Source organism: Hyperolius riggenbachi, chromosome 4 (genome assembly GCF_040937935.1).
Source record: "Hyperolius riggenbachi isolate aHypRig1 chromosome 4, aHypRig1.pri, whole genome shotgun sequence".
In the NCBI taxonomy this organism is placed as follows: Eukaryota; Metazoa; Chordata; class Amphibia; order Anura; family Hyperoliidae; genus Hyperolius; species Hyperolius riggenbachi.
In genome coordinates this window covers 49937903-49963236 of record NC_090649.1, presented here as the reverse complement: position 1 = coordinate 49963236, position 25334 = coordinate 49937903, and the positions used below count along the sequence as shown (strand labels likewise).

At 50.8% G+C, this 25334-nt stretch overlaps 1 protein-coding gene across 1 annotated transcript in view; it reads left to right on the top strand.

Moving 5' to 3' along the window:
• Window positions 1-6506: 6506 nt before the first annotated feature.
• Window positions 6507-25334, top strand: part of XKR5 (XK related 5) — a 36303-nt gene continuing 17475 nt past the window's right edge. Inside the window, exons 1-5 of the mRNA XM_068279002.1 lie at window positions 6507-6591; window positions 17857-18040; window positions 18976-19163; window positions 21258-21467; window positions 22453-22622. Coding sequence (XP_068135103.1) covers window positions 6519-6591; window positions 17857-18040; window positions 18976-19163; window positions 21258-21467; window positions 22453-22622 — 825 coding nt within the window. The 5' untranslated portion in view covers window positions 6507-6518. The remainder of the gene's footprint in view (window positions 6592-17856; window positions 18041-18975; window positions 19164-21257; window positions 21468-22452; window positions 22623-25334) is intronic.

The following is a 25334-nucleotide window of genomic DNA, read 5'->3' as shown; positions in this document are numbered from 1 at the left end:
TTTGCCCATTGTAAAATCTTTCCTCTCCCTGATTTACATTCTGACATTTATCACATGGTCACATTTTTACTGCTGGTAGGTGATGTCACTGGAAGGAGATGCTGCTTGCTTTTTTTGGCAGTTGGAAACAGCTGTTATTTCCCACAATGCAGCAAGGCTCCTCCAGAGTGATGTCAGAACCATGGTCCTGACATCACACTGTGGGAGGGGTTTCACCACAAAATCAGCCATACAGAGCCCCCTGATGATCCGTTTGAGAAAAGGAAAAGATTTCTCATGGGAAAGGGGGTATCAGCTACTGATTGGGATGAAGTAGACCCGACTGAGACAGTAACTGGGGCTGATCACAGCTGAACGGGACAGCGAAGGGCTCACACGTGCTTATGGGGCTGGAGGAACCCCTGGGTAAGTATCGATTCCTTCACTTGCTTAGTCTCTGGTTTTTACTTTAAGGGCCTGTTTCCACTTGTGCCGCACGCGACAGCGAGACGCGCGGCGGCACTTCCGGGTGTGCGGCATCGCAGGCGAATCCCAGAAGCCGTGCCATGCACGGCTATGGGATTTGCTGCCTCCCACGCGAAATCTGCGGGCAGTGTCGGCCGAATCGCTAGGGTAAGCGATTCGGCCAGCAGCTCCATAGTTTCCTATGGCGGAGTTTCCCCGAGCGATTTGCCTGCGGGGAAACTCTGCGGATTCAGAGCGGAATCAGTGGAGACAGGCCCTAACTGGTGAGACCTATGTTTGCTGTGTAAGCTGTTATGTGATTATTGCATGCAAATACTGCATATTGAGCACTGTGCATTTTCATCTAGCTTAGACTCTGTCTATGCGTGCTTTCTGACTGAAATGGAAAAATGGCTCCAAATTGTTGACTGAATTAAAATGTCAGTGCTATATACAGTAGATACATGATAATAATATGGTAGGAAATTACACTAGGACTATGGTAGGATTAGATTGTGAGCTCCTCTGAGGACAGTCAGTGACACGACTATGTACTCTGTAAAGTGCTGAAGAAGATGTCATTGCTATTTAAAGAGAGTCTGAAGCGAGAATAGATCTCGCTTCAGACCTCATAGCTAGCAGGGGCATGCGTGCCCCTGCTAAAACGCCGCTATAGCGCGGCTTAACGGGGGTCCCTGTCCCCCCCAAACCCCCTCCGTGCAGCGGGGGAGCGCTTCCTGGTTGGGGCAGGGCTAACCGCCGCAGCCCTGCCCCATGCGCGTCTGTCAGACGCGTATCTCCGCCTCTCCCCCGCCCCTCTCAGTCTTCCTTCACTGAGAGGGGCGGGGGAGAGGCGGCGATGCGCGTCTGATATACGCGCTGGGAGGCAGGGCTGCAGCCGTTAGCCCTGCCTCCAGGAAGAAGAATACGAGCGACCATTTTACGACCAACTTTTGCGGTGGGTGGGTTGGGGGTGAAGGGACCCCCGTTAAGCCGTGGGATAGCGGCGTTTTAGCAGGGGCACACGTGCCCCTGCTATATATAAGACCTGAAGCGAGATTTAGTCTCGCTTCAGTGTCTCTTTAAATGCATAATAATAATAATAATAATAATATGGTAGGACATTAGACTATGGCCTCGATTCATAAAGCATTCCCGCATTCGGAAATGCTGAAAACGGCTCACTTTACCGACCACACAGCAAAATCTGTATTCATAAAGGCTTTTTCCGCATGAAAAGCCGACATTCGCTAGCAGAGTGATAAATCACCGCCTTGCGCGGTGATTATCATAGCAAAAGTAACAAGTAGTCAATTCATAAAGATTAGAGGTAGCGGTATGCGGACGGGTATTACCGCTACCTCTGATGTGGCGAGAAGCGTGCGGAATACAGTGCAGTGAATGGGACAGACCTCCCAAGCAGCTGCAGAGAGAACACCGCACGGAGGGATTCCGCCTGCTTCTCCTGTTTCCGCATGCGTAGGACAGCCTAACGCCTGCCTACAGCGGAATATCTCCGCACGCCTGTCACATCTAGCTACATTTTTATGAATTACCACCCTGAAGGCGGAAATACCGACAGCTGTGTTTCCCCGCTCGACTTTCCCCGCTCGACAGCACTTTTATGAATCGAGGCCTATGACTATGGTGTGGATTAGACTGTGAATTCCTCTGAGGACAGTCAGTGACATGACTATGTACTATGTATTGTGCTGCAGAAGATGTCAGTGCTATATAAATACATAATATTCATATATAGTGGAAAGTGGGCGGGCGCATGCATCATGTGTCAATCAGAGGCCCAGAAGCTGTGGTTGGAGGGCGGGCTGGCAGCCACTTGTAGCCTGCTCGCTTTCTGCACACTACTCTGGGTCTGGGTTACCTCAAATCACCAGCCGGTGAGACCTAAGCTTCCTGTGAAGGCTGCTGCCTGATTACTGAGGGAATTGCCTGCCATCTGTGGCTTGCTTCTGCATGGCTTCAACACTAGAGTATTATCCAGGCTGCACAAAAATGTGAAAAAAAGCACACTATTGGCTCATACACACGGAGCACAACTGTCGCAACAAACACGTGGCACGCGCATGTTGCGGCGACAGGTCCCCGTGTGTATGAGGCGCGCGCCACGAACCGTCACTAGTTAGAGCTGTCGCCAGGCGATTGACCATGTGGCCAATCGCCGGCAACAGCTGTCGCTGCAACTTCATGCGGACTAGCGACAGCAATCCATGCACATTGCACGGAGCTTCCGGCGGGGGGGGGGGGGGGGGGAACCTTCGGCGACAGCTTCCGCCGCATCTCTGTCCCTCTGTGCGCCGTGTGTACGGCTGCTGCACAACAGAGGGACCTGGCGACGAACTGTCGCTGCTTTTTTTTTTTTAATCTCTTGTGAGACATTTTTGCCTCATGTGTATGAGGCCTATCAGTACTGCATTGAGTGATGAGACCTATGCTTCCTGTATAAGTTGCTTCCTGATTACCGAGGTAATTGCCTCAACAGTGGAGCACATTGCATTAACTGGTGAGACCTATGCTTCCTGTGCAAGCTGTTGAGTGATTATTGCATGCAAATCCTTGCATTGGGTCGGTTCACACTTGTTTCAAAACCATATCCGTGGCTCAGTTTTTTTGCCCTGGACAAAAACAGAGCCACGGATACCAATGTTAAAAATAGTCGCCGTCTTTACACACTTCAATAAATGGATCCGTGGGCTCTGATTTAAAAAACTGAACGGAGAGTTTGGATTTTGCAGATTTTCCTGGATCCCGGATCCCCACGGAGGCAATGAAAGGCAACACAAAAACAGATCTCTCTCTACACAGAGAACTTTTGCACACAAAACGCATGCCAATGCATATTGCCTACTGCCTGCTCCTCCCCTCAGCGTCATCTTTGCGGACCTCTTTATCCAATAGAAAGGAACGAAGGAAATGTTTTTGACATGTTTAAACGGACTGGAAACATATGCAGCAAAAGCACAACATTTTGAAAAAACGAATCCGTTTTTAGATAAACTGATCCGTATAAAACACATTCTGATCTGCAACCTGGCAAGTGTGGACCGAGCTGAGCACCATGCACTGTGATCTAGCTTAGACATTGGGCTCGATTCACAAAGCGGTGATAACCCAGTTAAAGACTTTAGGCGTGATAACCATTTTTATCATGCCTAAACTCAGTTTAGGCATGATAAGTTTAGGCATGATAAGTTTAGGCATGATAAGTTTAGGTAAGTTTAGATCGCGCTCAAAGACCTGCACGCAAAGCAGCGCCATTAAACTCTATGCAAAGTGCACCAGACTTTGCTAGCGCAAAACTTTTGATCAGCTGTGCACTGCGGTGCTAACCCAGTTGGTGCTTAAACTTATCACGCCTAAAAACTTATCACACCTAAACTTATCATGCCTAAACTTATCACACCTAAACTTATCACACCTAAACTTATCATGCCTAAACAGAGTTTAGGCGTGATAAAGGGCTTTTCACTAGCGTGCTAACTGTTAGCACCGCTTTGTGAATCAGGCCCATTATCTGTGCTCTCTTGCTGAAGCATTGAGAAGAAAGAAATGACTCCCAGTTATTGAGGCTCAGTTCACATCTGCGTTAACGAACGTAACCGGAACGTATACTGTACAAACGGAGCGTATGTGAAAGGATCCAATGTTAACCTATGGATCCATTCACATGCGTCCGTTGGTAGTGGTACTGATACGTTCCGTATGTTCTGTTCCCCGGACCGAAAAAATGCTGCAGGCCCTAATTTTCCAGACCGCTCTGCACAGCAGAACGGAACAGGAAAAAAATGCTGTTGCATTGGGGGCAATGGGGAACGCTTCTTCACACTAGTAAAGAAAGGGACCGTTCCACGGGTGGTGGAGGGATGTAGGGACACGAACCTGAGCGGCAGGAGGGTGAGGGGAGGGTGCAGCAGCCGCGCGGGTGGTGAGCAAGGGTGAACTGGGCCTAATATAAATACCGAAGGCCGGCGGTAGAGGCATCCGTCTTCTTCTGCGTCATGTGACTAGTCACATGATGCGTGCTGTGTAGTCACAGCGCAAGAAGAGGAAGCCTCTACCGCTGACCTTAGTTATGTATTTAACTGCAAACGGAGTGAAAACAAATCCGATCGATCGGTGATCAGATCCGTTTTCACCATCCATTTGCCAGTGTGCACAGCGTCATCCGGATCTGGTGAAGCGGAGATCGGATCTGCTCACCGGATCCGCTTGGCTTTTTTTTTAAACCGGTGTTCCAACACTTTAGCTGGGCTGCGGGCTCGGTCCTCGCTTCGCTCGAACAACTTTTTATTCTAACTCTATGTCCACTATGCACACCAGGACCCAGGCAGCTAACTCAGGTTGCAAGGTTAGTGCTGCTGATGGGGATTATGGGGATAATTTATGATCTGCATGACTTTGCACATGCTCAGTAGCATTTGTATGCTATTCTGTCGGGTATGCTAAAATGTTGGAGATACAGTGCCATAGTATACTTTGACAATTATTGATATATTTCTTTGCCCAGTCTCTTTGAGTTTACGATAAAGGGATTCTACCGTACATAATAATTTTAATGAAACATATAGCTGCTGTGATCCTGGATACAGAATACATACAAGGACATAATGACCATTTCTACTATACACATTCTGTTCTCGCATTGAGGGGCAGCATGTCCTCTCCTTTAGTGTTGTCCGGATCATGAACGATTCGGATCTTTGATCCGAATCTATTTTATGAGTCGATCATCCGAATCATCAAAATGAGTGATTCGGATCGCAAAAGGGGCGGGGCCAGGAGCGACACGCCCCCTCTCAGCGGGCAGCGGGGTCTTGGAAGCAGAGCAGAGATGGATCGCTCTGTTGGAAGGGAGGCAGCGTTGCAGGGAGACAGGTAGATGAGAGAGAGGGGACATGGGTGCCACTGCCAGATATGTGTAGAGCACACATACTGGCTGCAATGTGCTGCCCATTATAGGCTGGCTGTTCCGTAGTTGTGCACAGTGAACACATTGGAAGCTTTTGGCTCAGCACAGCTCAGTAACTTTGCAGACAGTGTGATTGAAAGGCAATATAATCCTCCTGCACTCAGCACTAAACAGCTGCACTTATCTTCTGGGAATGCTTTCTTTCACTGTGCGACCTTTTCTTTCAAAGTGTACAGATGAACATATAGGTGAAATATATGTAAAGCATATGATTGCAGCATGTGGGTATTACGTGCAAACATTTCTGCTCTCTGCTCGTCCCTCCTCCCTTCTCTGTCCACTCCCTGCCCTCTGTCCATCTTCTCCCCTTCTCTGTGTGTCCACTCCCTCCCCTTCTCCTGTCCACAGACCTGTCCTGCTGTTCATTTCACCCCCGAATGCTTCCAGTAGTAAAATGATCCGAGATTCGGATCAAAGATCCGGATCTCTTCAATGATCCGATTCGAATCATCCGGATCATTGAAAAGATCCGAACTTCCCATCTCTATACACCCGGCTATAGCTAGCTAGCTGTACAGCGGAGGGGGAGGAGCCTGTGGCAGAGCCGCGCTGCTCTATCGCTCATCTCCCTTCCCAATTAGCCCGGGTCACATTACATTTCTATCCCGCTAGCATGGGGAGTGGCTAACACGGCCACATTGGCTTCGGCTTCGGCACAGCACGGCGTCTGTGGGTGGAGTCAAAAAGTGAAGAAGGCGTGTAGTGCTGAACAGCGGATCAGCAAGTGGGCGGGGTGAGTGACAGCTGTAGACGGGTTTTGCGAGCGGAGAGGGCTCATGTGGAAAAGTTTGCGCAATGCTGAGTTTGCACTGGGGTGGGCGGGTTCAGCGATCGGAGAGGGAGGATCAGTGCGGTGGCGGGGCGGAGTTTGCGCTGTGAGTGATAGTGAGGTGGGCGGGCTCGGAGATAGTAGTGGGCGGGTCAGCGCGGTGGCGGGGCGGGGTTTGTACTGTGAGTGGCAGTGAGGTGGGCGGGCTCGGAGATAGTAGTGGGCGGGTCAGCGCGGCGGCGGGGCGGGGTTTGTACTGTGAGTGGCGGCTGAGGCGGGAAGGCGGTAAATACGGATCCGGTGTGTGCCGGGAGGAGGATGGGGGTAGCGGCGGGCTCCGGTTGGCTGCTGGCCGGCTCTCTCGTGCTGTGTGTGGCGGAGCGGGGGGCGGGTGAGTATCACGTGTATGGAGGGGGCTGGGCACGGGATGGAGGGCTGCCAGTGTATGGAGTGGGCATCTCTTCTGTGTATCCCCCAGCCACACAGATAGGGCAGGAGCGCTTTCTATGTAGGCTGCCATCTAATAGCTTGTTACCATTTATTATATTCTGAATGATGATGTACAAAGTTTGGTATGACTTTACTTTCTCTTCTGTCCTGATGCCAGTTCCTGCCTTTGCCTCTGTAGAAGTCATCAGGTAAGAGGAAAGCACTGCTGGCTTTTCCTCTGAGGCTGGGATCACAATTATATTCTGAATTATTGATATATAAAGTTCTGTGTAACTTCTCTTCTGTCCTGATGCCAGTTCCTGCATTTGCCTCTGTAGAAGTGATCTGGTCAGAGGAAGGCACTGCTGGCTTTTCCTCTGAGGCTGTGATCACAATTATATTCTGAATTATTGATATATAAAGTTCTGTGTGACTTCTCTTCTGTCCTGATGCCAGTTCCTGCCTTTTCCCCTGTAGAAGTCGTCAGGTAAGAGGAAAGCACTGCTGGCTTTTTCTCTGAGGCTGTGGTCACTATGACATTTTTTCTCTGAGGCTGCGGTCACAATATACACATTGCAGCATATAAATGTGATGTAGCGGACCACATTATCCTGACTAGTGGGTCACACATGGGCATTTTCTTGCATGCAAGAAATGCAATGCTTTACTATTGGCCTGGAGCGTTTTTAGGAAAAATAGCTACCCTGATACTCCAGGTATCCAAAATTGCTCAGACTCCACAGATCTTGCAGGGTTATGGGGTGGGTACAAAAAAAATCTGACTCCAACTCCTCAGTTTATAAAACCACCAACTCCAGGTACCCAAAATTGCTCTGACTTCACAGCCCTGGTTGCTTATTTGTGGCATATTGTGCATTGTGTACCAATCTGTATACTGCAGTAATTCCTCCATTCATTGGAGAGGTTTGGGAGAGTTCTGAATACCTGGAGCCTGACAAGTGTTTTTCATTAGGGCAGTGGAGTCAAGCACTGGAATGTAGGCTACAGTCAGCACAATCCCTCACCAGCAGGAAGGGATAGCACAGAGGGCACAGGAACCTGGCTTATCTGCTGCCTGCCCTCCTATATGCTGATAGTGTCAGCAGATGTTTGTACAGACCTCTGTGCTGGGGACTGATTACTGGCTTTGAAGTTTCCCCTGATTATAATGAGCCCCTTTGAATGTCAGGAATGAAAACCGTACCTGAACTCCTGCATAAAGGGGCCCATACACTCGTCGATTTCAGCGATCAATTCTATGGAGTTGATCGGAAATCGATTCTCTCAAATCTATTGATCGATTTGCGGACGTTTTTAGATCAGTTTGATCTGACAAGATGGAAAATCTAGGTCGATCTTCTGCTGGCAGCAGATCGATGGCCCATAGAGTGGCATTGGATGTAATGGTCCAATAATGCATTTAGATCGATTTCCAATAGATTTCATTCAGAAATCTAATGTAAATCTGTTCCTAGTGTATGGCACACATCGGATTCCTGTCAGATTCTACTTGACAGGCATCTGACAGAAATCTATCTGATTGTCGAATCTGCTGCAAATCTATAAGTGTATGGCCACCTTAAGGGTCCATTCACACTCCGGCGATTCGTGGGCGTCTACTGCTAATTGCCTGCGATCGCTAGCGCTTTTTAAAGAGCTATTGCTATTAAAAAGATATGGCAATGATCTCACTGCCGCGATCGCTGGCGATTCATGTTTATCAAACGCGAACACTATGCATGCAGTGCTATCTCGCAATTTTTGAGCGATCACGATTAAATGTTAAAACGCTAATCACGGTTGCTCAAAAATTACTAGAAAGTTCAGTGAAAAATACATGTTTATCGCGTAAAAATCTCATTGCAAAAAGCTAGCGATAACTGCTAGCGTTTTGCGATTGTAAGTGTGAATGGGCCCTAAAGGAGTTTCCGGACAACAAACAAACATTGATTCAGTGTAATGCCTCTAAAGGCTCATACACATGTGCAATTTTTTTGCATGACCAACCCGACATGACCGGCTGACCAAGCGATTGCATGACTTGCTTTTCCTGTGCACCAAACATACTCCATGACCAACTCATTTGCATACTGCGCATGCTTGTGGGACGACAGACTGCACAATATGGCCGCATTCAAAACAAGTTCAAGTCGTTCAAACACAAGGGGGAAAGAGGCGGCCCATGGGTAATAAAACGGTGTTAAGAACAGCTAAAATCGTGAAGATGAGGTGGCTAATCGTGATTAGTCATCCATGACTAATCACGATCGTTATTTGATCTTTCAGCTGTTTCAGCTCATGAGTCTCTGCAGAGCAGATAATTTGTAAACACACTTGTTCACAATGTGAGCGTTTTCAGGTTTTTTTTAAGCGCCGGCGATTTTTTTAAATCGTACTAAAAGTGCTGGTGCAATGATTCCTTATGAAAGTGTTTGCATCTGCACGTTTTGATTGATTTTCGCTTACCAAAGCGCTGCCTGTTCCATTTTCTGAGCATTTTGGCTCAATGGAAGGTATACGGAAATCGCTAAGCGCTTGAGAAAGTGCTTTGTATAGTGATTTCCCAAGTGCTTTTAGAAATGCATTGTATTTATTATTTTCCGGATCAAAGAGTTCACTTCCTGACTGACGTTAGGAAGTGAAAAAGCAAATCGCTCTGCAAAAGCGCTTAGAAAAGCGCTTACATAAAATCGGCCAACGCTCAAATCCTGGGAATCACAAGAGAAAATCGCGCACAAAAACGTTCACCTCTTGCGATAACGCTGGGCGATTCATAATGAGAACAAGGCCTTACAAAGAAATGTTTTTCTTTGAAGGTTATGCGGTCTGTGCCTGGCTTGGTGTGTGTGGTCTGTGCCTGGCTTGGTCTGTGCCTGGCTTGGTCTGTGCCTGGCTTGGTCTGTGCCTGGCTTGGTCTGTGCCTGGCTTGGTCTGTGCCTGGCTTGGTCTGTGCCTGGCTTGGTCTGTGCCTGGCTTGGTCTGTGCCCGGCTTGGTGTGTGTGGTCTGTGCCCGGCTTGGTGTGTGTGGTCTGTGCCCGGCTTGGTGTGTGTGGTCTGTGCCCGGCTTGGTGTGTGTGGTCTGTGCCCGGCTTGGTGTGTGTGGTCTGTGCCCGGCTTGGTGTGTGTGGTCTGTGCCCGGCTTGGTGTGTGTGGTCTGTGCCCGGCTTGGTGTGTGTGGTCTGTGCCCGGCTTGGTGTGTGTGGTCTGTGCCCGGCTTGGTGTGTGTGGTCTGTGCCCGGCTTGGTGTGTGGTCTGTGCCCGGCTTGGTGTGTGGTTTGTGCCTGGCTTGGTGTGTGTGGTCTGTGCCTGGCTTGGTGTGTGTGGTCTGTGCCCGGCTTGGTGTGTGTGGTCTGTGCCCGGCTTGGTGTGTGTGGTCTGTGCCCGGCTTGGTGTGTGTGCTCTGTGCCCGGCTTGGTGTGTGTGGTCTGTGCTTGGCTTGGTGTGTGGTCTGTGCCCGGCTTGGTGTGTGGTCTGTGCCCGGCTTGGTGTGTGTGGTCTGTGCCCGGCTTGGTGTGTGGTTTGTGCCTGGCTTGGTGTGTGTGGTCTGTGCTTGGCTTGGTGTGTGTGGTCTGTGCCTGGCTTGGTGTGTGGTCTGTGCCTGGCTTGGTGTGTGGTCTGTGCCTGGCTTGGTCTGTGCCTGGCTTGGTCTGTGCCTGGCTTGGTCTGTGCCTGGCTTGGTCTGTGCCTGGCTTGGTCTGTGCCTGGCTTGGTCTGTGCCTGGCTTGGTCTGTGCCTGGCTTGGTCTGTGCCTGGCTTGGTCTGTGCCTGGCTTGGTCTGTGCCTGGCTTGGTCTGTGCCTGGCTTGGTCTGTGGTCTGTGCCTGGCTTGGTCTGTGGTCTGTGGTCTGTGCCTGGCTTGGTCTGTGGTCTGTGCCTGGCTTGGTCTGTGCCTGGCTTGGTCTGTGCCTGGCTTGGTCTGTGCCTGGCTTGGTCTGTGCCTGGCTTGGTCTGTGCCTGGCTTGGTCTGTGCCTGGCTTGGTCTGTGCCTGGCTTGGTCTGTGCCTGGCTTGGTCTGTGCCTGGCTTGGTCTGTGCCTGGCTTGGTCTGTGCCTGGCTTGGTCTGTGCCTGGCTTGGTCTGTGCCTGGCTTGGTCTGTGCCTGGCTTGGTCTGTGCCTGGCTTGGTCTGTGCCTGGCTTGGTGTGTGTGCTCTGTGCCCGGCTTGGTGTGTGTGCTCTGTGCCCGGCTTGGTGTGTGTGCTCTGTGCCCGGCTTGGTGTGTGTGTGGTCTGTGCCTGGCTTGGTGTGTGTGTGGTCTGTGCCTGGCTTGGTCTGTGCTTGGTCTGTGCCCGGCTTGGTGTGTGTGGTCTGTGCCCGGCTTGGTGTCTGTGGTCTGTGCCTGGCTTGGTGTCTGTGGTCTGTGCCTGGCTTGGTGTGTGGTCTGTGCCTGGCTTGGTGTCTGTGGTCTGTGCCCGGCTTGGTGTGTGGTCTGTGCCTGGCTTGGTGTCTGTGGTCTGTGCCCGGCTTGGTGTGTGGTCTGTGCCCGGCTTGGTGTCTGTGGTCTGTGCCCGGCTTGGTGTGTGGTCTGTGCCTGGCTTGGTGTGTGGTCTGTGCCCGGCTTGGTGTGTGTGCTCTGTGCCCGGCTTGGTGTGTGTGCTCTGTGCCCGGCTTGGTGTCTGTGGTCTGTGCCTGGCTTGGTGTGTGGTCTGTGCCTGGCTTGGTGTGTGGTCTGTGCCTGGCTTGGTGTCTGTGGTCTGTGCCTGGCTTGGTGTGTGGTCTGTGCCTGGCTTGGTGTGTGGTCTGTGCCTGGCTTGGTGTGTGTGGTCTGTGCCTGGCTTGGTGTGTGTGGTCTGTGCCTGGCTTGGTGTGTGGTCTGTGCCTGGCTTGGTGTGTGTGGTCTGTGCCCGGCTTGGTGTGTGTGGTCTGTGCCCGGCTTGGTGTGTGCTCTGTGCCCGGCTTGGTGTGTGTGGTCTGTGCCTGGCTTGGTGTGTGGTCTGTGCCTGGCTTGGTGTCTGTGGTCTGTGCCCGGCTTGGTGTGTGGTCTGTGCCTGGCTTGGTGTCTGTGGTCTGTGCCTGGCTTGGTGTCTGTGGTCTGTGCCCGGCTTGGTGTGTGGTCTGTGCCTGGCTTGGTGTGTGGTCTGTGCCTGGCTTGGTGTCTGTGGTCTGTGCCTGGCTTGGTGTGTGGTCTGTGCCTGGCTTGGTGTGTGGTCTGTGCCTGGCTTGGTGTGTGTGGTCTGTGCCTGGCTTGGTGTGTGTGGTCTGTGCCTGGCTTGGTGTGTGGTCTGTGCCTGGCTTGGTGTGTGTGGTCTGTGCCCGGCTTGGTGTGTGTGGTCTGTGCCCGGCTTGGTGTGTGTGCTCTGTGCCCGGCTTGGTGTGTGTGGTCTGTGCCTGGCTTGGTGTGTGGTCTGTGCCTGGCTTGGTGTCTGTGGTCTGTGCCCGGCTTGGTGTGTGGTCTGTGCCTGGCTTGGTGTCTGTGGTCTGTGCCTGGCTTGGTGTCTGTGGTCTGTGCCCGGCTTGGTGTGTGGTCTGTGCCTGGCTTGGTGTGTGGTCTGTGCCCGGCTTGGTGTGTGTGGTCTGTGCCCGGCTTGGTGTGTGTGGTCTGTGCCCGGCTTGGTGTCTGTGCTCTGTGCCTGGCTTGGTGTCTGTGGTCTGTGCCCGGCTTGGTGTGTGGTCTGTGCCTGGCTTGGTGTGTGGTCTGTGCCCGGCTTGGTGTGTGTGCTCTGTGCCTGGCTTGGTGTCTGTGGTCTGTGCCTGGCTTGGTGTCTGTGGTCTGTGCCTGGCTTGGTGTGTGGTCTGTGCCTGGCTTGGTGTCTGTGGTCTGTGCCTGGCTTGGTGTGTGGTCTGTGCCTGGCTTGGTGTGTGTGGTCTGTGCCTGGCTTGGTGTCTGTGGTCTGTGCCTGGCTTGGTGTGTGGTCTGTGCTTGGCTTGGTGTGTGTGGTCTGTGCCCGGCTTGGTGTGTGGTCTGTGCCTGGCTTGGTGTCTGTGGTCTGTGCCCGGCTTGGTGTGTGGTCTGTGCCTGGCTTGGTGTCTGTGGTCTGTGCCCGGCTTGGTGTGTGGTCTGTGCCCGGCTTGGTGTGTGTGCTCTGTGCCCGGCTTGGTGTGTGTGCTCTGTGCCCGGCTTGGTGTGTGTGCTCTGTGCCTGGCTTGGTGTCTGTGGTCTGTGCCTGGCTTGGTGTGTGGTCTGTGCCTGGCTTGGTGTGTGGTCTGTGCCTGGCTTGGTGTGTGGTCTGTGCCTGGCTTGGTGTGTGTGGTCTGTGCCTGGCTTGGTGTGTGTGCTCTGTGCCCGGCTTGGTGTGTGTGGTCTGTGCCTGGCTTGGTGTGTGCTCTGTGCCTGGCTTGGTGTGTGTGCTCTGTGCCCGGCTTGGTGTGTGTGGTCTGTGCCTGGCTTGGTGTGTGTGGTCTGTGCTTGGCTTGGTGTGTGTGGTCTGTGCCTGGCTTGGTGTGTGGTCTGTGCCTGGCTTGGTCTGTGCCCGGCTTGGTGTCTGTGGTCTGTGCCCGGCTTGGTGTGTGGTCTGTGCCTGGCTTGGTGTGTGTGCTCTGTGCCCGGCTTGGTGTGTGTGCTCTGTGCCCGGCTTGGTGTGTGTGCTCTGTGCCTGGCTTGGTGTCTGTGGTCTGTGCCTGGCTTGGTGTGTGGTCTGTGCCTGGCTTGGTGTGTGGTCTGTGCCTGGCTTGGTGTGTGTGGTCTGTGCCTGGCTTGGTGTGTGGTCTGTGCTTGGCTTGGTGTGTGTGGTCTGTGCCTGGCTTGGTGTGTGGTCTGTGCTTGGCTTGGTGTGTGTGGTCTGTGCCTGGCTTGGTGTGTGGTCTGTGCTTGGCTTGGTGTGTGTGGTCTGTGCCTGGCTTGGTGTCTGTGGTCTGTGCCTGGCTTGGTGTGTGGTCTGTGCCTGGCTTGGTGTGTGGTCTGTGCCTGGCTTGGTGTCTGTGGTCTGTGCCTGGCTTGGTGTGTGGTCTGTGCTTGGCTTAGTGTGTGTGGTCTGTGCCTGGCTTGGTGTGTGTGGTCTGTGCCTGGCTTGGTGTGTGTGGTCTGTGCCTGGCTTGGTGTGTGCTCTGTGCCCGGCTTGGTGTGTGTGGTCTGTGCCTGGCTTGGTGTCTGTGGTCTGTGCCTGGCTTGGTGTGTGGTCTGTGCCCGGCTTGGTGTGTGTGGTCTGTGCCCGGCTTGGTGTGTGTGGTCTGTGCCCGGCTTGGTGTCTGTGGTCTGTGCTTGGCTTGGTGTGTGTGGTCTGTGCCTGGCTTGGTGTGTGGTCTGTGCCTGGCTTGGTGTGTGGTCTGTGCCTGGCTTGGTGTGTGGTCTGTGCCTGGCTTGGTCTGTGCCTGGCTTGGTGTGTGCTCTGTGCCCGGCTTGGTGTCTGTGGTCTGTGCCTGGCTTGGTGTGTGTGGTCTGTGCCTGGCTTGGTGTGTGGTCTGTGCCTGGCTTGGTGTGTGTGGTCTGTGCCCGGCTTGGTGTGTGGTCTGTGCCTGGCTTGGTGTGTGGTCTGTGCCCGGCTTGGTGTGTGTGCTCTGTGCCCGGCTTGGTGTGTGTGCTCTGTGCCTGGCTTGGTGTCTTTGGTCTGTGCCCGGCTTGGTGTGTGGTCTGTGCCTGGCTTGGTGTGTGGTCTGTGCCCGGCTTGGTGTGTGTGCTCTGTGCCCGGCTTGGTGTGTGTGCTCTGTGCCCGGCTTGGTGTGTGTGCTCTGTGCCTGGCTTGGTGTCTGTGCTCTGTGCCTGGCTTGGTGTCTGTGCTCTGTGCCTGGCTTGGTGTGTGGTCTGTGCCTGGCTTGGTGTGTGGTCTGTGCCTGGCTTGGTGTCTGTGGTCTGTGCCTGGCTTGGTGTCTGTGGTCTGTGCCTGGCTTGGTGTGTGTGGTCTGTGCCTGGCTTGGTGTGTGTGGTCTGTGCCTGGCTTGGTGTGTGTGGTCTGTGCCTGGCTTGGTGTGTGGTCTGTGCCTGGCTTGGTGTGTGTGGTCTGTGCCTGGCTTGGTGTGTGCTCTGTGCCCGGCTTGGTGTGTGTGGTCTGTGCCTGGCTTGGTGTCTGTGGTCTGTGCCTGGCTTGGTGTGTGTGGTCTGTGCTTGGCTTGGTGTGTGTGGTCTGTGCCTGGCTTTGTGTGTGGTCTGTGCCTGGCTTGGTCTGTGCCCGGCTTGGTGTCTGTGGTCTGTGCCCGGCTTGGTGTGTGTGGTCTGTGCCTGGCTTGGTGTGTGTGGTCTGTGCCTGGCTTGGTGTGTGTGATCTGTGCCTGGCTTGGTGTGTGTGGTCTGTGCCTGGCTTGGTGTGTGTGGTCTGTGCCTGGCTTGGTGTGTGTGGTCTGTGCCTGGCTTGGTGTGTGTGGTCTGTGCCTGGCTTGGTGTGTGTGTGGTCTGTGCCTGGCTTGGTGTGTGCTCTGTGCCCGGCTTGGTGTGTGTGGTCTGTGCCCGGCTTGGTGTGTGCTCTGTGCCCGGCTTGGTGTGTGTGGTCTGTGCCTGGCTTGGTGTGTGCTCTGTGCCCGGCTTGGTGTGTGTGGTCTGTGCCCGGCTTGGTGTGTGTGGTCTGTACCCGGCTTGGTCTGTGCCCTGTGCCTGACTTGGCCTGCGGTCTGTGCCTGACTTGGCCTGCGGTCTGTACCTGGCTTGGTCTGTGCCCTGTGCCTGGCTTGGTCTGCAGTCTGTGCCGCGGGATTGTGTGATCCAGATACGGTGTTGTGACCTCGCCGTGCCGCTCTGGCCTTTATGAATTATAAATGTGGGGAGATGTGGGTTTGTTAGATCCGTGCTGTGGGATAAGGTGTCGTGCTTGGGGTCACGGCGAGAGAATGCACGCTGTCTGTCTTGTCAATCAAGGCCGGTAAGTGGTTGTGAGCCGGAGACGGACGCTTCCCAGCAGGAAGTGAAAGTTTTATGAGTGATTTGGGCTGGTGTGAAAGTTCTCCTGTCTCTTCTGCAGCTGTAAGGAGAGCCCTGCTGATGCCTGATATGAGACTGTCTGTCATGTATGTCAGCAGCGACAGGGAGCGCATTGTGTGCCTCACACGCATGGCCAGCCTCAGGCCGCAGGGCTTAGATTGCACCACTTTATGGGAAAAATACATGCGTATCGCATTAAACTCCACCCTCATGTTCCAAATAAATGAAAGTGGACCTGAACTCTTGCACAGGGCAGAAGGAAAACCTAGAGAAGTCCACCCTGTATGCATTTAGAGAGTTTAGGCTGTCTGATTTCCCCCTCATCTGACTAATCACCACTGTAATTTTATCTCTCAGTGGTGTCAGCTGGCTGCCTCGGCAGAGCAGCTAATTTGTAAACACAGGATGTTAGCAATATGCCTGCTTCCATGAAAGCAGGAAGTAGACACACTACAGATTTATTGCAGTATTTCTATCAGTTGTAACAAAAAAAAATTGTTCTTTAGAAAACTGTAGTGAAAATAACAATGGATATTTTTTTTTCCCCAGTATTTATTTGTAGATTATTTAGTCAGTGTTTGCTTATTGTAAAATCTTTCCTCTCCCTGATTTACATTCTGAAATGTATCACTTGGTGGTGAAATCTTTAGTTCTGTCAGGTGATCTCTGCGGAATGGTTGTTACTGTTCTATGCTCCTGCTTGCTTGGCAGTTGGAAGAAGCTGTTATTTCCCACAATGCAACAAGGTTCACAGACAGCATGGTCCTGACATCATACTGTGGGAGGGGTTCAACTACAATATCAGCCACACAGATCCCCCTGATGAACTTATTTTTTTAAATGACTCTCCCTATAAGGGAGGTGTGTAATGCAGTGTGCCGTTTGGGGGCAGAGGTGAGTGTCGCTGCTTATCTACAGGACGCTACTCCTGTGGCCCCTGTCCATATGGGATCCGCCATGTTCTTCAGCTTTAAGCTTCCCGGCAGTGTCAAGCGCGCGCCACGATGCATGCTGGGAGATGTAGTCCATGGATGCCAGAACATCTCTATGCTCGCATCCACTGACTACATCTCCCAGCATGCATAGCCATAGTCCACGAACATGCAGATCAGATATCTCTGACTGGATTAGCTACATTTGTTTCAGTTGTGTGATTCAGAAACTACTGCAGCCAAATAGATCAGGAGGGCTGCCAGACCACTGGTACTGGCTAAAAGGTGTTTATACAGGTAAAATTGCCGTGCACTGCCTCGGCTTGGCAAATTTACCAATAGTGCATCAGGCCCTATGTCAGGAACAGACTACAAGGGGAACCTGAAGTGAGTGGGGTAGGGGGGCTGAACTTCATTCCAATCAGTAGCTGATACCCCCTTTCCCACGAGAAATCTATTCCTTTTCTCAAACGGATCATCAGGGGGCGCTGTATGGCTGATATTGTGGGGAAACCCCTCCCACAGTGTGGTGTCAGCGCCTCACAGATCTGAGGTCTTGACACCACACTGTGGGAGCCTTGTTGCATTGTGGGAAATAACAACTGTTTCCTACTGCCAAAAATGCAAGCAGCATCTCCTTCCACTGCCATCACTTGCCAGCAGTAAAAAATGTCACCATGTGATAAATGTCAGAATGTAAATCAGGTATAGGAAAGATTTTACAATGGGCAAACACTGACTAAATCATTTATACACAATTATTGTAAAAATGAAGCACTTTTTCATTACATTAATTTCACTGGAGTTCCTCTTTAAAGTGTACCTGAGACGATAGAAAAGAAGAAAATTATATATACCTGGGGCTTCCACCAGCCCCCTTCAGGCTAATGGGTCTCTCGCCGGCTTCCCAGGCTGCCTAGATCCTCTGCTAGGAGGCCCATGAAATCCACCAGTCGGTGCAGGCACAGTCCGGTCAGGTTCTGCATCTGCGCAGAACGCTTCTTCAATGGGGGCTGCACATGCGCACCCTTTCCCGACTGGTGGAATTAGCAGAGGATCCAGGCATTCTGAGAGCCTGTGAGGGAGCGATCAGCCTGGAGGGGGCTGGAGGAAGCCCCAGGTGTGTGTGTGTATCATTTTTCTTTTTCCATCATCTCAGGTTTCCTTTAAAAGGAAATAAATATGGCAGCCTCCATATACCTCTCTCTTCAGGTGTCCTTTAATGTGTGGCAGGCAAGAAGCAGTTCCTGGAGCATTGGCTTCCAGGCGTAAAGGAGCTTTTTTTCTTTTTCAAACTTTTTTGTTGAAAGACAGATGAGGGTTGGAGGGAAGGAGATATGATTAAAAGGAAATAGCCTGGAGAGGGTCCCTTTTGTGGGGTCAGCAGGGTAACCTTCTGTGATGGGAGCAGATGGGAAGCTGAAGAATTCTTCCATGGTTTTACGGATAGGTTACTATGATTGGTAGCGACCTGCCCATATATCATCTGCTCACCGTGTTTGTTTTATTGGCAGAGTGCGCCGTGCTGGTCCATTACTTCCTCACCGGCCAGATCCTGTGGGCAGGATGGACGCTGGGCCTTCTCCTTCCTGGTTGTGTCATCCAGGCCCTCAGCTTTGCCTGGCTCCAGGAGGACGGACATCCACGATGCTTCACTCTGGGCCTGGTCCACATCTTCCAGCTGGGCATCTTCAAGCGGTAAGGACCTCCTAGAGCCAGGGAGATGATCTCGCTAGGCCTTAAGGTGGCCACACACGATACAATAAAATGATCTGAGTTTACAGCAAGCTTTTTTTTTTTTTCTTTAGACTAAAAAATCAGATCGGATTTCCGGGTTTTTTTTTTTTTTACTCGATTTTATATCGATCCGGAATGCCACGTATTTATTTTCAATGTTTTTAAAGATTGTTTGGTGTGTGTTAGGTTGTCAGTTTATTAATATACACACCCTAGCAATTTTCTCAGAGTTTCCAATCAGTTTTATCATGATTGGGGAAAAATTGAACATAGGTGTGTGGTACATTGGTCATATTTTTGAAATGTTACAATCAGTAAAATTGATTGCAATTCTTAAATTGAAAAGATATTTTAAAAATTGTATGGTGTGTGGCCACCTATAGAGCCGGGGAGCTGGCCTCGCCAGATCTAACGGGCCTCAGATGTGGCTCCTGGCTTCTCCTGAGGGCAACGCATTATATTTTTGAGTTGATCGCTGAGTGCTGTTGGATTCTTGTTGTTACTCACAGACCAATGTTGGCACCATCTCTGTGCGCTTCCCTTTCCTCAGCAGTAATAAGTCTTGCTTGTCTGAGCCTCACATTACTTTGTATAGCTATAGTATTAGTAACTGTTCAGGAGGCCAGATGGTTGCTGGATAACCCTGTACCTTTTTTGTAAAACTTTTTATTTTATTTTCTGTATTACAGTTTGATTATTTTACTAAGGTATCTCTAGACATTTTCAGGGTGGATATCCTAAGTTTATCCAGCAAACCTGCTTTCATTCTGAAATCTATTGGAAATCTGTGTGGCAGCAATCGACTGGCCTCTCTCTGATCAGATTTCATCTTTCGGAGGCTTGTCCCCTTCATCTGGAATATAAGGGATTCACGTATTCCTCTGCTCTCCTCTCAGGCACGTGGATTGTCTACGTCTGGCTCTCTGTGGAGGAAGGGAGGAGCCGTGCCAGGAGCAGGAGCTGGTGATAAAGCAAGGGGACCTGTCTCTTCTCCGCCTCATGGAAGCTCTGCTTCAGGCCCTCCCCCAGCTGTTACTTCAGACGTACGTCTATATGACCCTGGAGGGTGCCAATGTCTACGTGGGTAAGTCTGGTCTCTGATCAGGAGGGGAGGAGATTTGGTGGGGTGTATTTAGGTTTTGGGAGTGGGTGGGAAGTTTCAGGAATCTTTTATCTCTGCATGTCCCACCCCCTCACACAGACACAGAGCACATTTCCAAATAGACACACATACCACCAAATACATTTTTTTTTCCCCTTTGAGCTTAAAGAGAATCTGTACTCTAATATTCTTACACTAAAAAGCATACCATTCTATTCCTTATTTTCTCCTGTGCCCCTCTGTGCTGTTTCTGCCACTCTCTGCTGCAATCCTGGCTTGTAATTAACAGTTTTAGGCAATGTTTACAAACAAACTAACCAGCTTCTAATAGGCTCAGCTAAGCATAGTGTGTGAGTATGCAGGGGGCCTGCAGAGGGTGTGTATCGCTTCTACCAATCACAAGCAGCCCTGCACATTCCGCACAATCAAGCTTTAGCCCGACAAACAGGACAGAGGAAAGATACATTGATTTATTACAGAGACAGTGTAATTAGGAAGAGCTGCAGTAAGCCCCAGCACATTAGAACAGGCATAGGAACTCATAGGATAGAAGAACTAAGGCTGAAAAAATTGTTACAGAGTCTCTTTAAAGAGACTCTGAAGCGAGAATAAATCTCGCTTCAGAGCTCATAAATAGCAGGGGCACGTGTGCCCCTGCTAAAACGCCGCTATCCCGCGGCTAAACGGGGGTCCCTTCACCCCCAACCCACCCCCCGCAAAAGTGTGTCGTAGAAAAAGTCGCTGGCTGTCTCTTCCTGGAGGCAGGGCTAAAGGCTGCAGCCCTGCCTCCAGTCGCGTCTGTCAGCGGCGCATCGCCGCCTCTCCCCCGCCCCTCTCAGTGAAGGAAGACTGAGAGGGGCGGGGGAGAGGCGGAGATACGCGCTGACAGACGCGCGTGGGGCAGGGCTGCGGCGGTTAGCCCTGCCCCAACCAGGAAGCGCTCCCCCGGTGTATCGAGGGGGATTTGGGGGTGAAGGGACCCCCGTTAAGCCGCGCTATAGCGGCGTTTTAGCAGGGGCACGCATGCCCCTGCTAGCTATGAGGTCTGAAGCGAGATTTATTCTCGCTTCAGACTCTCTTTAAGAGACTGAAGCGAGTATAAAACTCGCTTCAGCTCTTATATTCTTGCATGTGTGCCCCTGCTAAAATGCCGCTATCCTGCGGCTAAACAGGGGTCCCTTACCCCCCAAATCTAATGCTAATGCACGCAGCCCTGCCCCACGCGCGTCTGTCAGCGCGTATCTCCACCTCTCCCCTGCCCCTCTCAGTCTTCCTTCGCCCCCCCCCCCCCCCAAACCGATCGTTTTTTTTCACGCATTATTCTCTTATCTTCGCTTGTTTTTTCTTATCTTTTTCCATTCACTACTATGAGAAATCAGGCGCAGAACCGATCGGAAGTAATATCGGACATGCAGGATTTTATCAAACGGATCCATCTATCGCACAGAAAATCGTACCGTGTGTACCAGGTGTTTTTGACATTATTGTCAGATCTGACCAGATTAGCTGCATGCTTGTTTCTGGTGTGATTCAGATAAATTTGCAGCTAAATAGACCAGCAGGGCTGCCAGGCAACTGGTAATGTATAAAAGGAAATAAATATGGCAGCCTCCATATACTTCTCGCTTCAGGTTCCCTTTAATTCCAGTCAGTAGCTGGTACCCCCCTTTCCCATGAGAAATCTTTACCATTTCTCGAACAGATCATCAGGGCAGTCTGTATGGCTGATATTGTGAAACTCCGCCCACAGTGTGATGTCCTGACTATGGTACTGCTATCTGTGTATCTTGTTGCATTGTGGGAACGAGATGTGCATAGAACACTCTGTAACGAACATTCTGTACAGATCACCTGGCAGAACTTAAGATATGGTTACCTGTGATACATATCAGAATGTAAATCAGGGAGAGGAAAGATTACACAATAGGCAAACGCTGACTAAATAATCTATAAATGAATATTATAAAAAAAGCAATTTTATTCATGATGTTGTTTTCACTACAGGTCCTCTTTCACATAACCTCCCTGGCATTGTGGTAATATTGTGCCCGTGTGTCTCTCTCTGTCTCCTCCCAGCCTGCTGTGCGTTGGCGTGCCTGCTGTCCTTGTCCTGGGCTCTGGTCTCCTTCAGCCACTTCCTGTGCCTCCTGAGACCCGGGCACCTGTGCCTGCCTTGGGCGTCGGTGCTGTGCCAGCTCCTGTGGAGGATGGGCATGATCGGGACCCGGGTGATGGCGTTGGTGGTGTTTGCCAGGGCCTATCACTTCTGGGTGTTCGCTGTGGGAGGTGAGAACTCGCGTAACAGGTTGGCCATTGTAGAGCTAGAGCCAGATTATGGAATGAATTCTGCCAGTCCTCTAAATTTCCTTCTCTTGCGTGGTTTTCAGTGTACTGTTACATTAAAAAAACAGGGTATATATTACCGTACTATTTATGCTCTAAGGCCTGGAACCCACTGAAATCAGCAAACGCAAAACGCAACCGCTAGCGTTTTGTCTGAGCGGTTTGCAAGCGGATTCATGCGCGTTTTCGGTCGCGTTTTGCAACATTGTATTTTTTTGCCCAGCGGGTGCGTAGCGTTTTGCGTTTTTATCCTGATTGGTCCTGTGAATTTTTAATTTTGTTACAGTGTGCTGAACCGAAAAACGCTAGCAAAACCGCTCAGTTTAGGTTTTGCTGAGCGTTTCCGCTAGCGGTTCAATACTTTACATTGAAGCGCTAACGCTCCCAAAATGCTGCACGTCCTGCGTTTGCGTTTCTGAGAAACGCAAACGCTCCTGTGGAAGTTGCCCCATCCATTAACATTAGCCCAGCGTTTTGGCAAACTGCTAGCGTATCACAGTGCTGCCAAAATGCTGCCAAAAGCGCTCCTGTGGGTTCCAGCCCTAATACAGCTACAGTTTCTGCGGGGGGAGGGGGGGTCTCGGGATAGAAGCATTGTGTGACGTCTTGGCACGTGTCTCTGCAGATATGCACTGGCTGGTGATGATGGAGGGACATGGGCATTGTGGCTGTGTCTGGGGGGGGGGTGTCTCGGGATAGAAGCATTGTGTGACATCTTGTGTCTCTGCAGGTGCGCACTGGCTGGTGGTGATGGAGGGGAGGGGTGTGGGCATTGTGGCGGGATAGAAGCATTGTGTGACATCTCTGCACATGTTTCAGGAGCTGCGCACTGGCTGGTGGTAATGGGAGGTTTGAGCTGGTAGTGTCAGGCTGGGGTCCAGGTAGAAGCGATGTGTGATGTCTTATGTCTCTGCACATGTCTCTGCAGGTGCGCACTGGCTGGTGATGTCCTTTTGGCTGGTGGCGCAGCAGACGGATGTTATCGCCAGGCCGTGTTACTGGAGACTCTTCAATGTCCTCCTTGGGGCCGTCTATGTCTTCTGCTTCATCAATGTGAGGGACGGACCCTCCCGCTATCGAGTTGCCATCTTTTATGTGGTAAGGACGCCTCTGGCATGCCTGGGCTTTGGTTACTGCTCAGTCACCCAGCTACAGTTCCACATCACCTCACAGGATCTCTAGCCACGTCACCTCACAGGCCTCTGTCCCCGTCGCTTCACGGGCCTCTATCTACCTCACCTCCCAGGCCTCTATTTACATCGCCTCACAGGCCTGCGGCCCCGTCGCCTCACAGGTCTCCGGCCACAGACTCATCAGGCAGCTTGTGAAAAGATTCTCAGTGCTCACAAATATGGAGCCTGGTCACTAAAGGGAAACTCCGGCTGCAGTACACACACAGGGTGGTTAAAGCAAACGTGAAGTGAAAAAAAAACGTATGAGATAATGAATTGTATGTGTAGGGCAGCTAAGAAACAGAACATTAGTAGCAAAGAAAAGATTGTCATTGTTTTCCAGTTCAGGGAAAGTTAAAAACTTGTTGTTTTATAGCAGACCTGAGCTCAGAACTCTCTGCTCTAAAAGATAAGCAACAGCACAATGACCTTTTAAAGAAAAATATTTCTTCGCTACAGCTGATACAAATCCTGCAATAAATCTTTCATGGAAGCAGACGTAGAGTTAACATCCTGTGTTTTCCAATTACCTTTCTGCCATGGCAGACACAGCTGAGAGATCAAATTACACTTGTGCTTAGTCACAGAGGAGGGGGAATTAGACAGGCTAAACTCTCTAAATACATATGGCTAAAAGTGTTAGAGGCAGAGGATCACCAGGACAGCCAGGGAACTGGTATTGTTTAAAATTAAATGTCTCCATATCCCTCTCATTTCAGGTGCTCTTTAACAACGTATGCTAAGATCAAAGTGCTCCTTACCAACCATAAAAAGAGTTTGGTTCACCATGAGCTTGCTGGGCAATCTGTAGCAACCATAATTTTTTTTTTTTTTTTTTGGTCACAGAAACCTTTGGTCATGTGACAACCTCCTCCCCCTTCACCCTGCATGCAGGCATCCTCTCACACTGTCAGGCAATCTTTCTTTCCTTATAATCATGAGTTCCCTCCTAACACTGGACAGAGAATATATCAAGCCAGTTCGGCAGGCATGCTTGTCCCTTCTTCCACCTACGATAATAGTGAATTCATGTTATCATTAACGCCACTAGATGGCAGCATCAGCATAGCTCTAATGGACTGTGAAGAAGGTACAAGTAGGTGAAAGGAAGGTAGAAATGGTAGCCCATTCTAAAGGATGCCATACTCTTGTCGATTTTTTTTTTCCCTCTCGATATATGGCAGATTCGATCACCATGATTGAATAAGATAGTAATCGATGCTGCAAGCAATGCTCTATTATTATCCGGATGGTCGATTTTAGTGGCCATCTATTAGTGTATGACCACCTTGACGCTTTTCCAGGCATTTGCAAGCAGAAGGTTTCAGCATCTGGTATTTTTGCACCACCACACTGTATGTCACTTTGGAAAATACGCCTGCCTACACCTGTACAGCTGACGAGGTTGATGCAAGATTCTCGCACACCCTGCATGCAGCTTTTTTTTTTTTTTTTTTTTTTTCTTTCCCCTGCCTTTTAAAGCACCACGTTCCTGGAAAACTAAAATTTAAAGAAACCCTGTAATAAATTTCCCCTGGGGGTACTCAGGGTCCCAGTGAGGCTTCCTCCATCCCTGTAGCTGCAGGCAATCCAGTGCTGGCTCCCCCGAAAGTGTCCTGGAATCCTCCCCCGACAAGCGCTGATATATTAACCTTTCCTGGCTCCAGCGGGGGCACTGTTGTGACTCTCCGCTCGGAGATAGGCAGAAATAGCCGATCTCCGTCGGGTCCGCTCTACTGCGCAGGCGACTTGCGTCTGCACAGTAGAGTGGCCTGACAACTATCGCATATTTCTGCCTATCTCCGAGCGGAGAGCCGATACTGCACCTGCGCTGGAGACGGGAAGGTAAATATTTACATCCCCGCTGTTTGGGGAGCTGTATCGCTGCCGTGGGACCGAGGAGGATGGGGGAAGCCTCAATAGGATCCGGAGGCTTCCCCCACCTGAGGTGAGTACCCCCAGGAGAGGTTTTTCTCAGTACAGGTTTTTTTTTTTTAAAGTGTAAACAAACATACATATTCTTTTCCCCCAAAGAGTGGGCTCAACCCTAGAGAAGTCTTGGAGCCATTTGTGGGAAGAGGTTATTGATGAATAAGTCCTCAGAGGCAGGCAGTTTGTTTTATGTACAAAGACAGAAAAAGGAAGTGAAACAGGAGCAGTGGTAAGATTTAAAGGGAACGTGATGTAATAGGGATATGCCATTTTTATTTTGCCAGGCAATGTGCATTGTTTAAAAAGAAATATGGCAGCCTCCATATCACTCTCACTTCGGGTGTGCTTTAAAAGTAATCCAAGGTGTGCGACGTATGGAAGCTGCCTTATTTGTTTACTTTTAAACCATACCAGTTGCCTGGCAGTCCTGCTGATCTTTCTGGTCAGTGGGGTCTAAATCTCACACCTGAAACAAGCATGCAGCTAATCTTGTCAGATTTGTCATAGACATCTGATCTGCATATGCTTGTTCAGGGTCTATAGCTTAAAGTATTAGTGGCAGAGGATCAGCAGGGCAGCCAGGCAATGTGCATTATTTAAAAGGAAGTAAACATTTCAGCCTCCATATGCCTTTTCCCTTGGGTTCCCTTTTAAAGGGATACTGTAGGGGGGTCGGGGGAAAATGAGCTGAACTTACCCGGGGCTT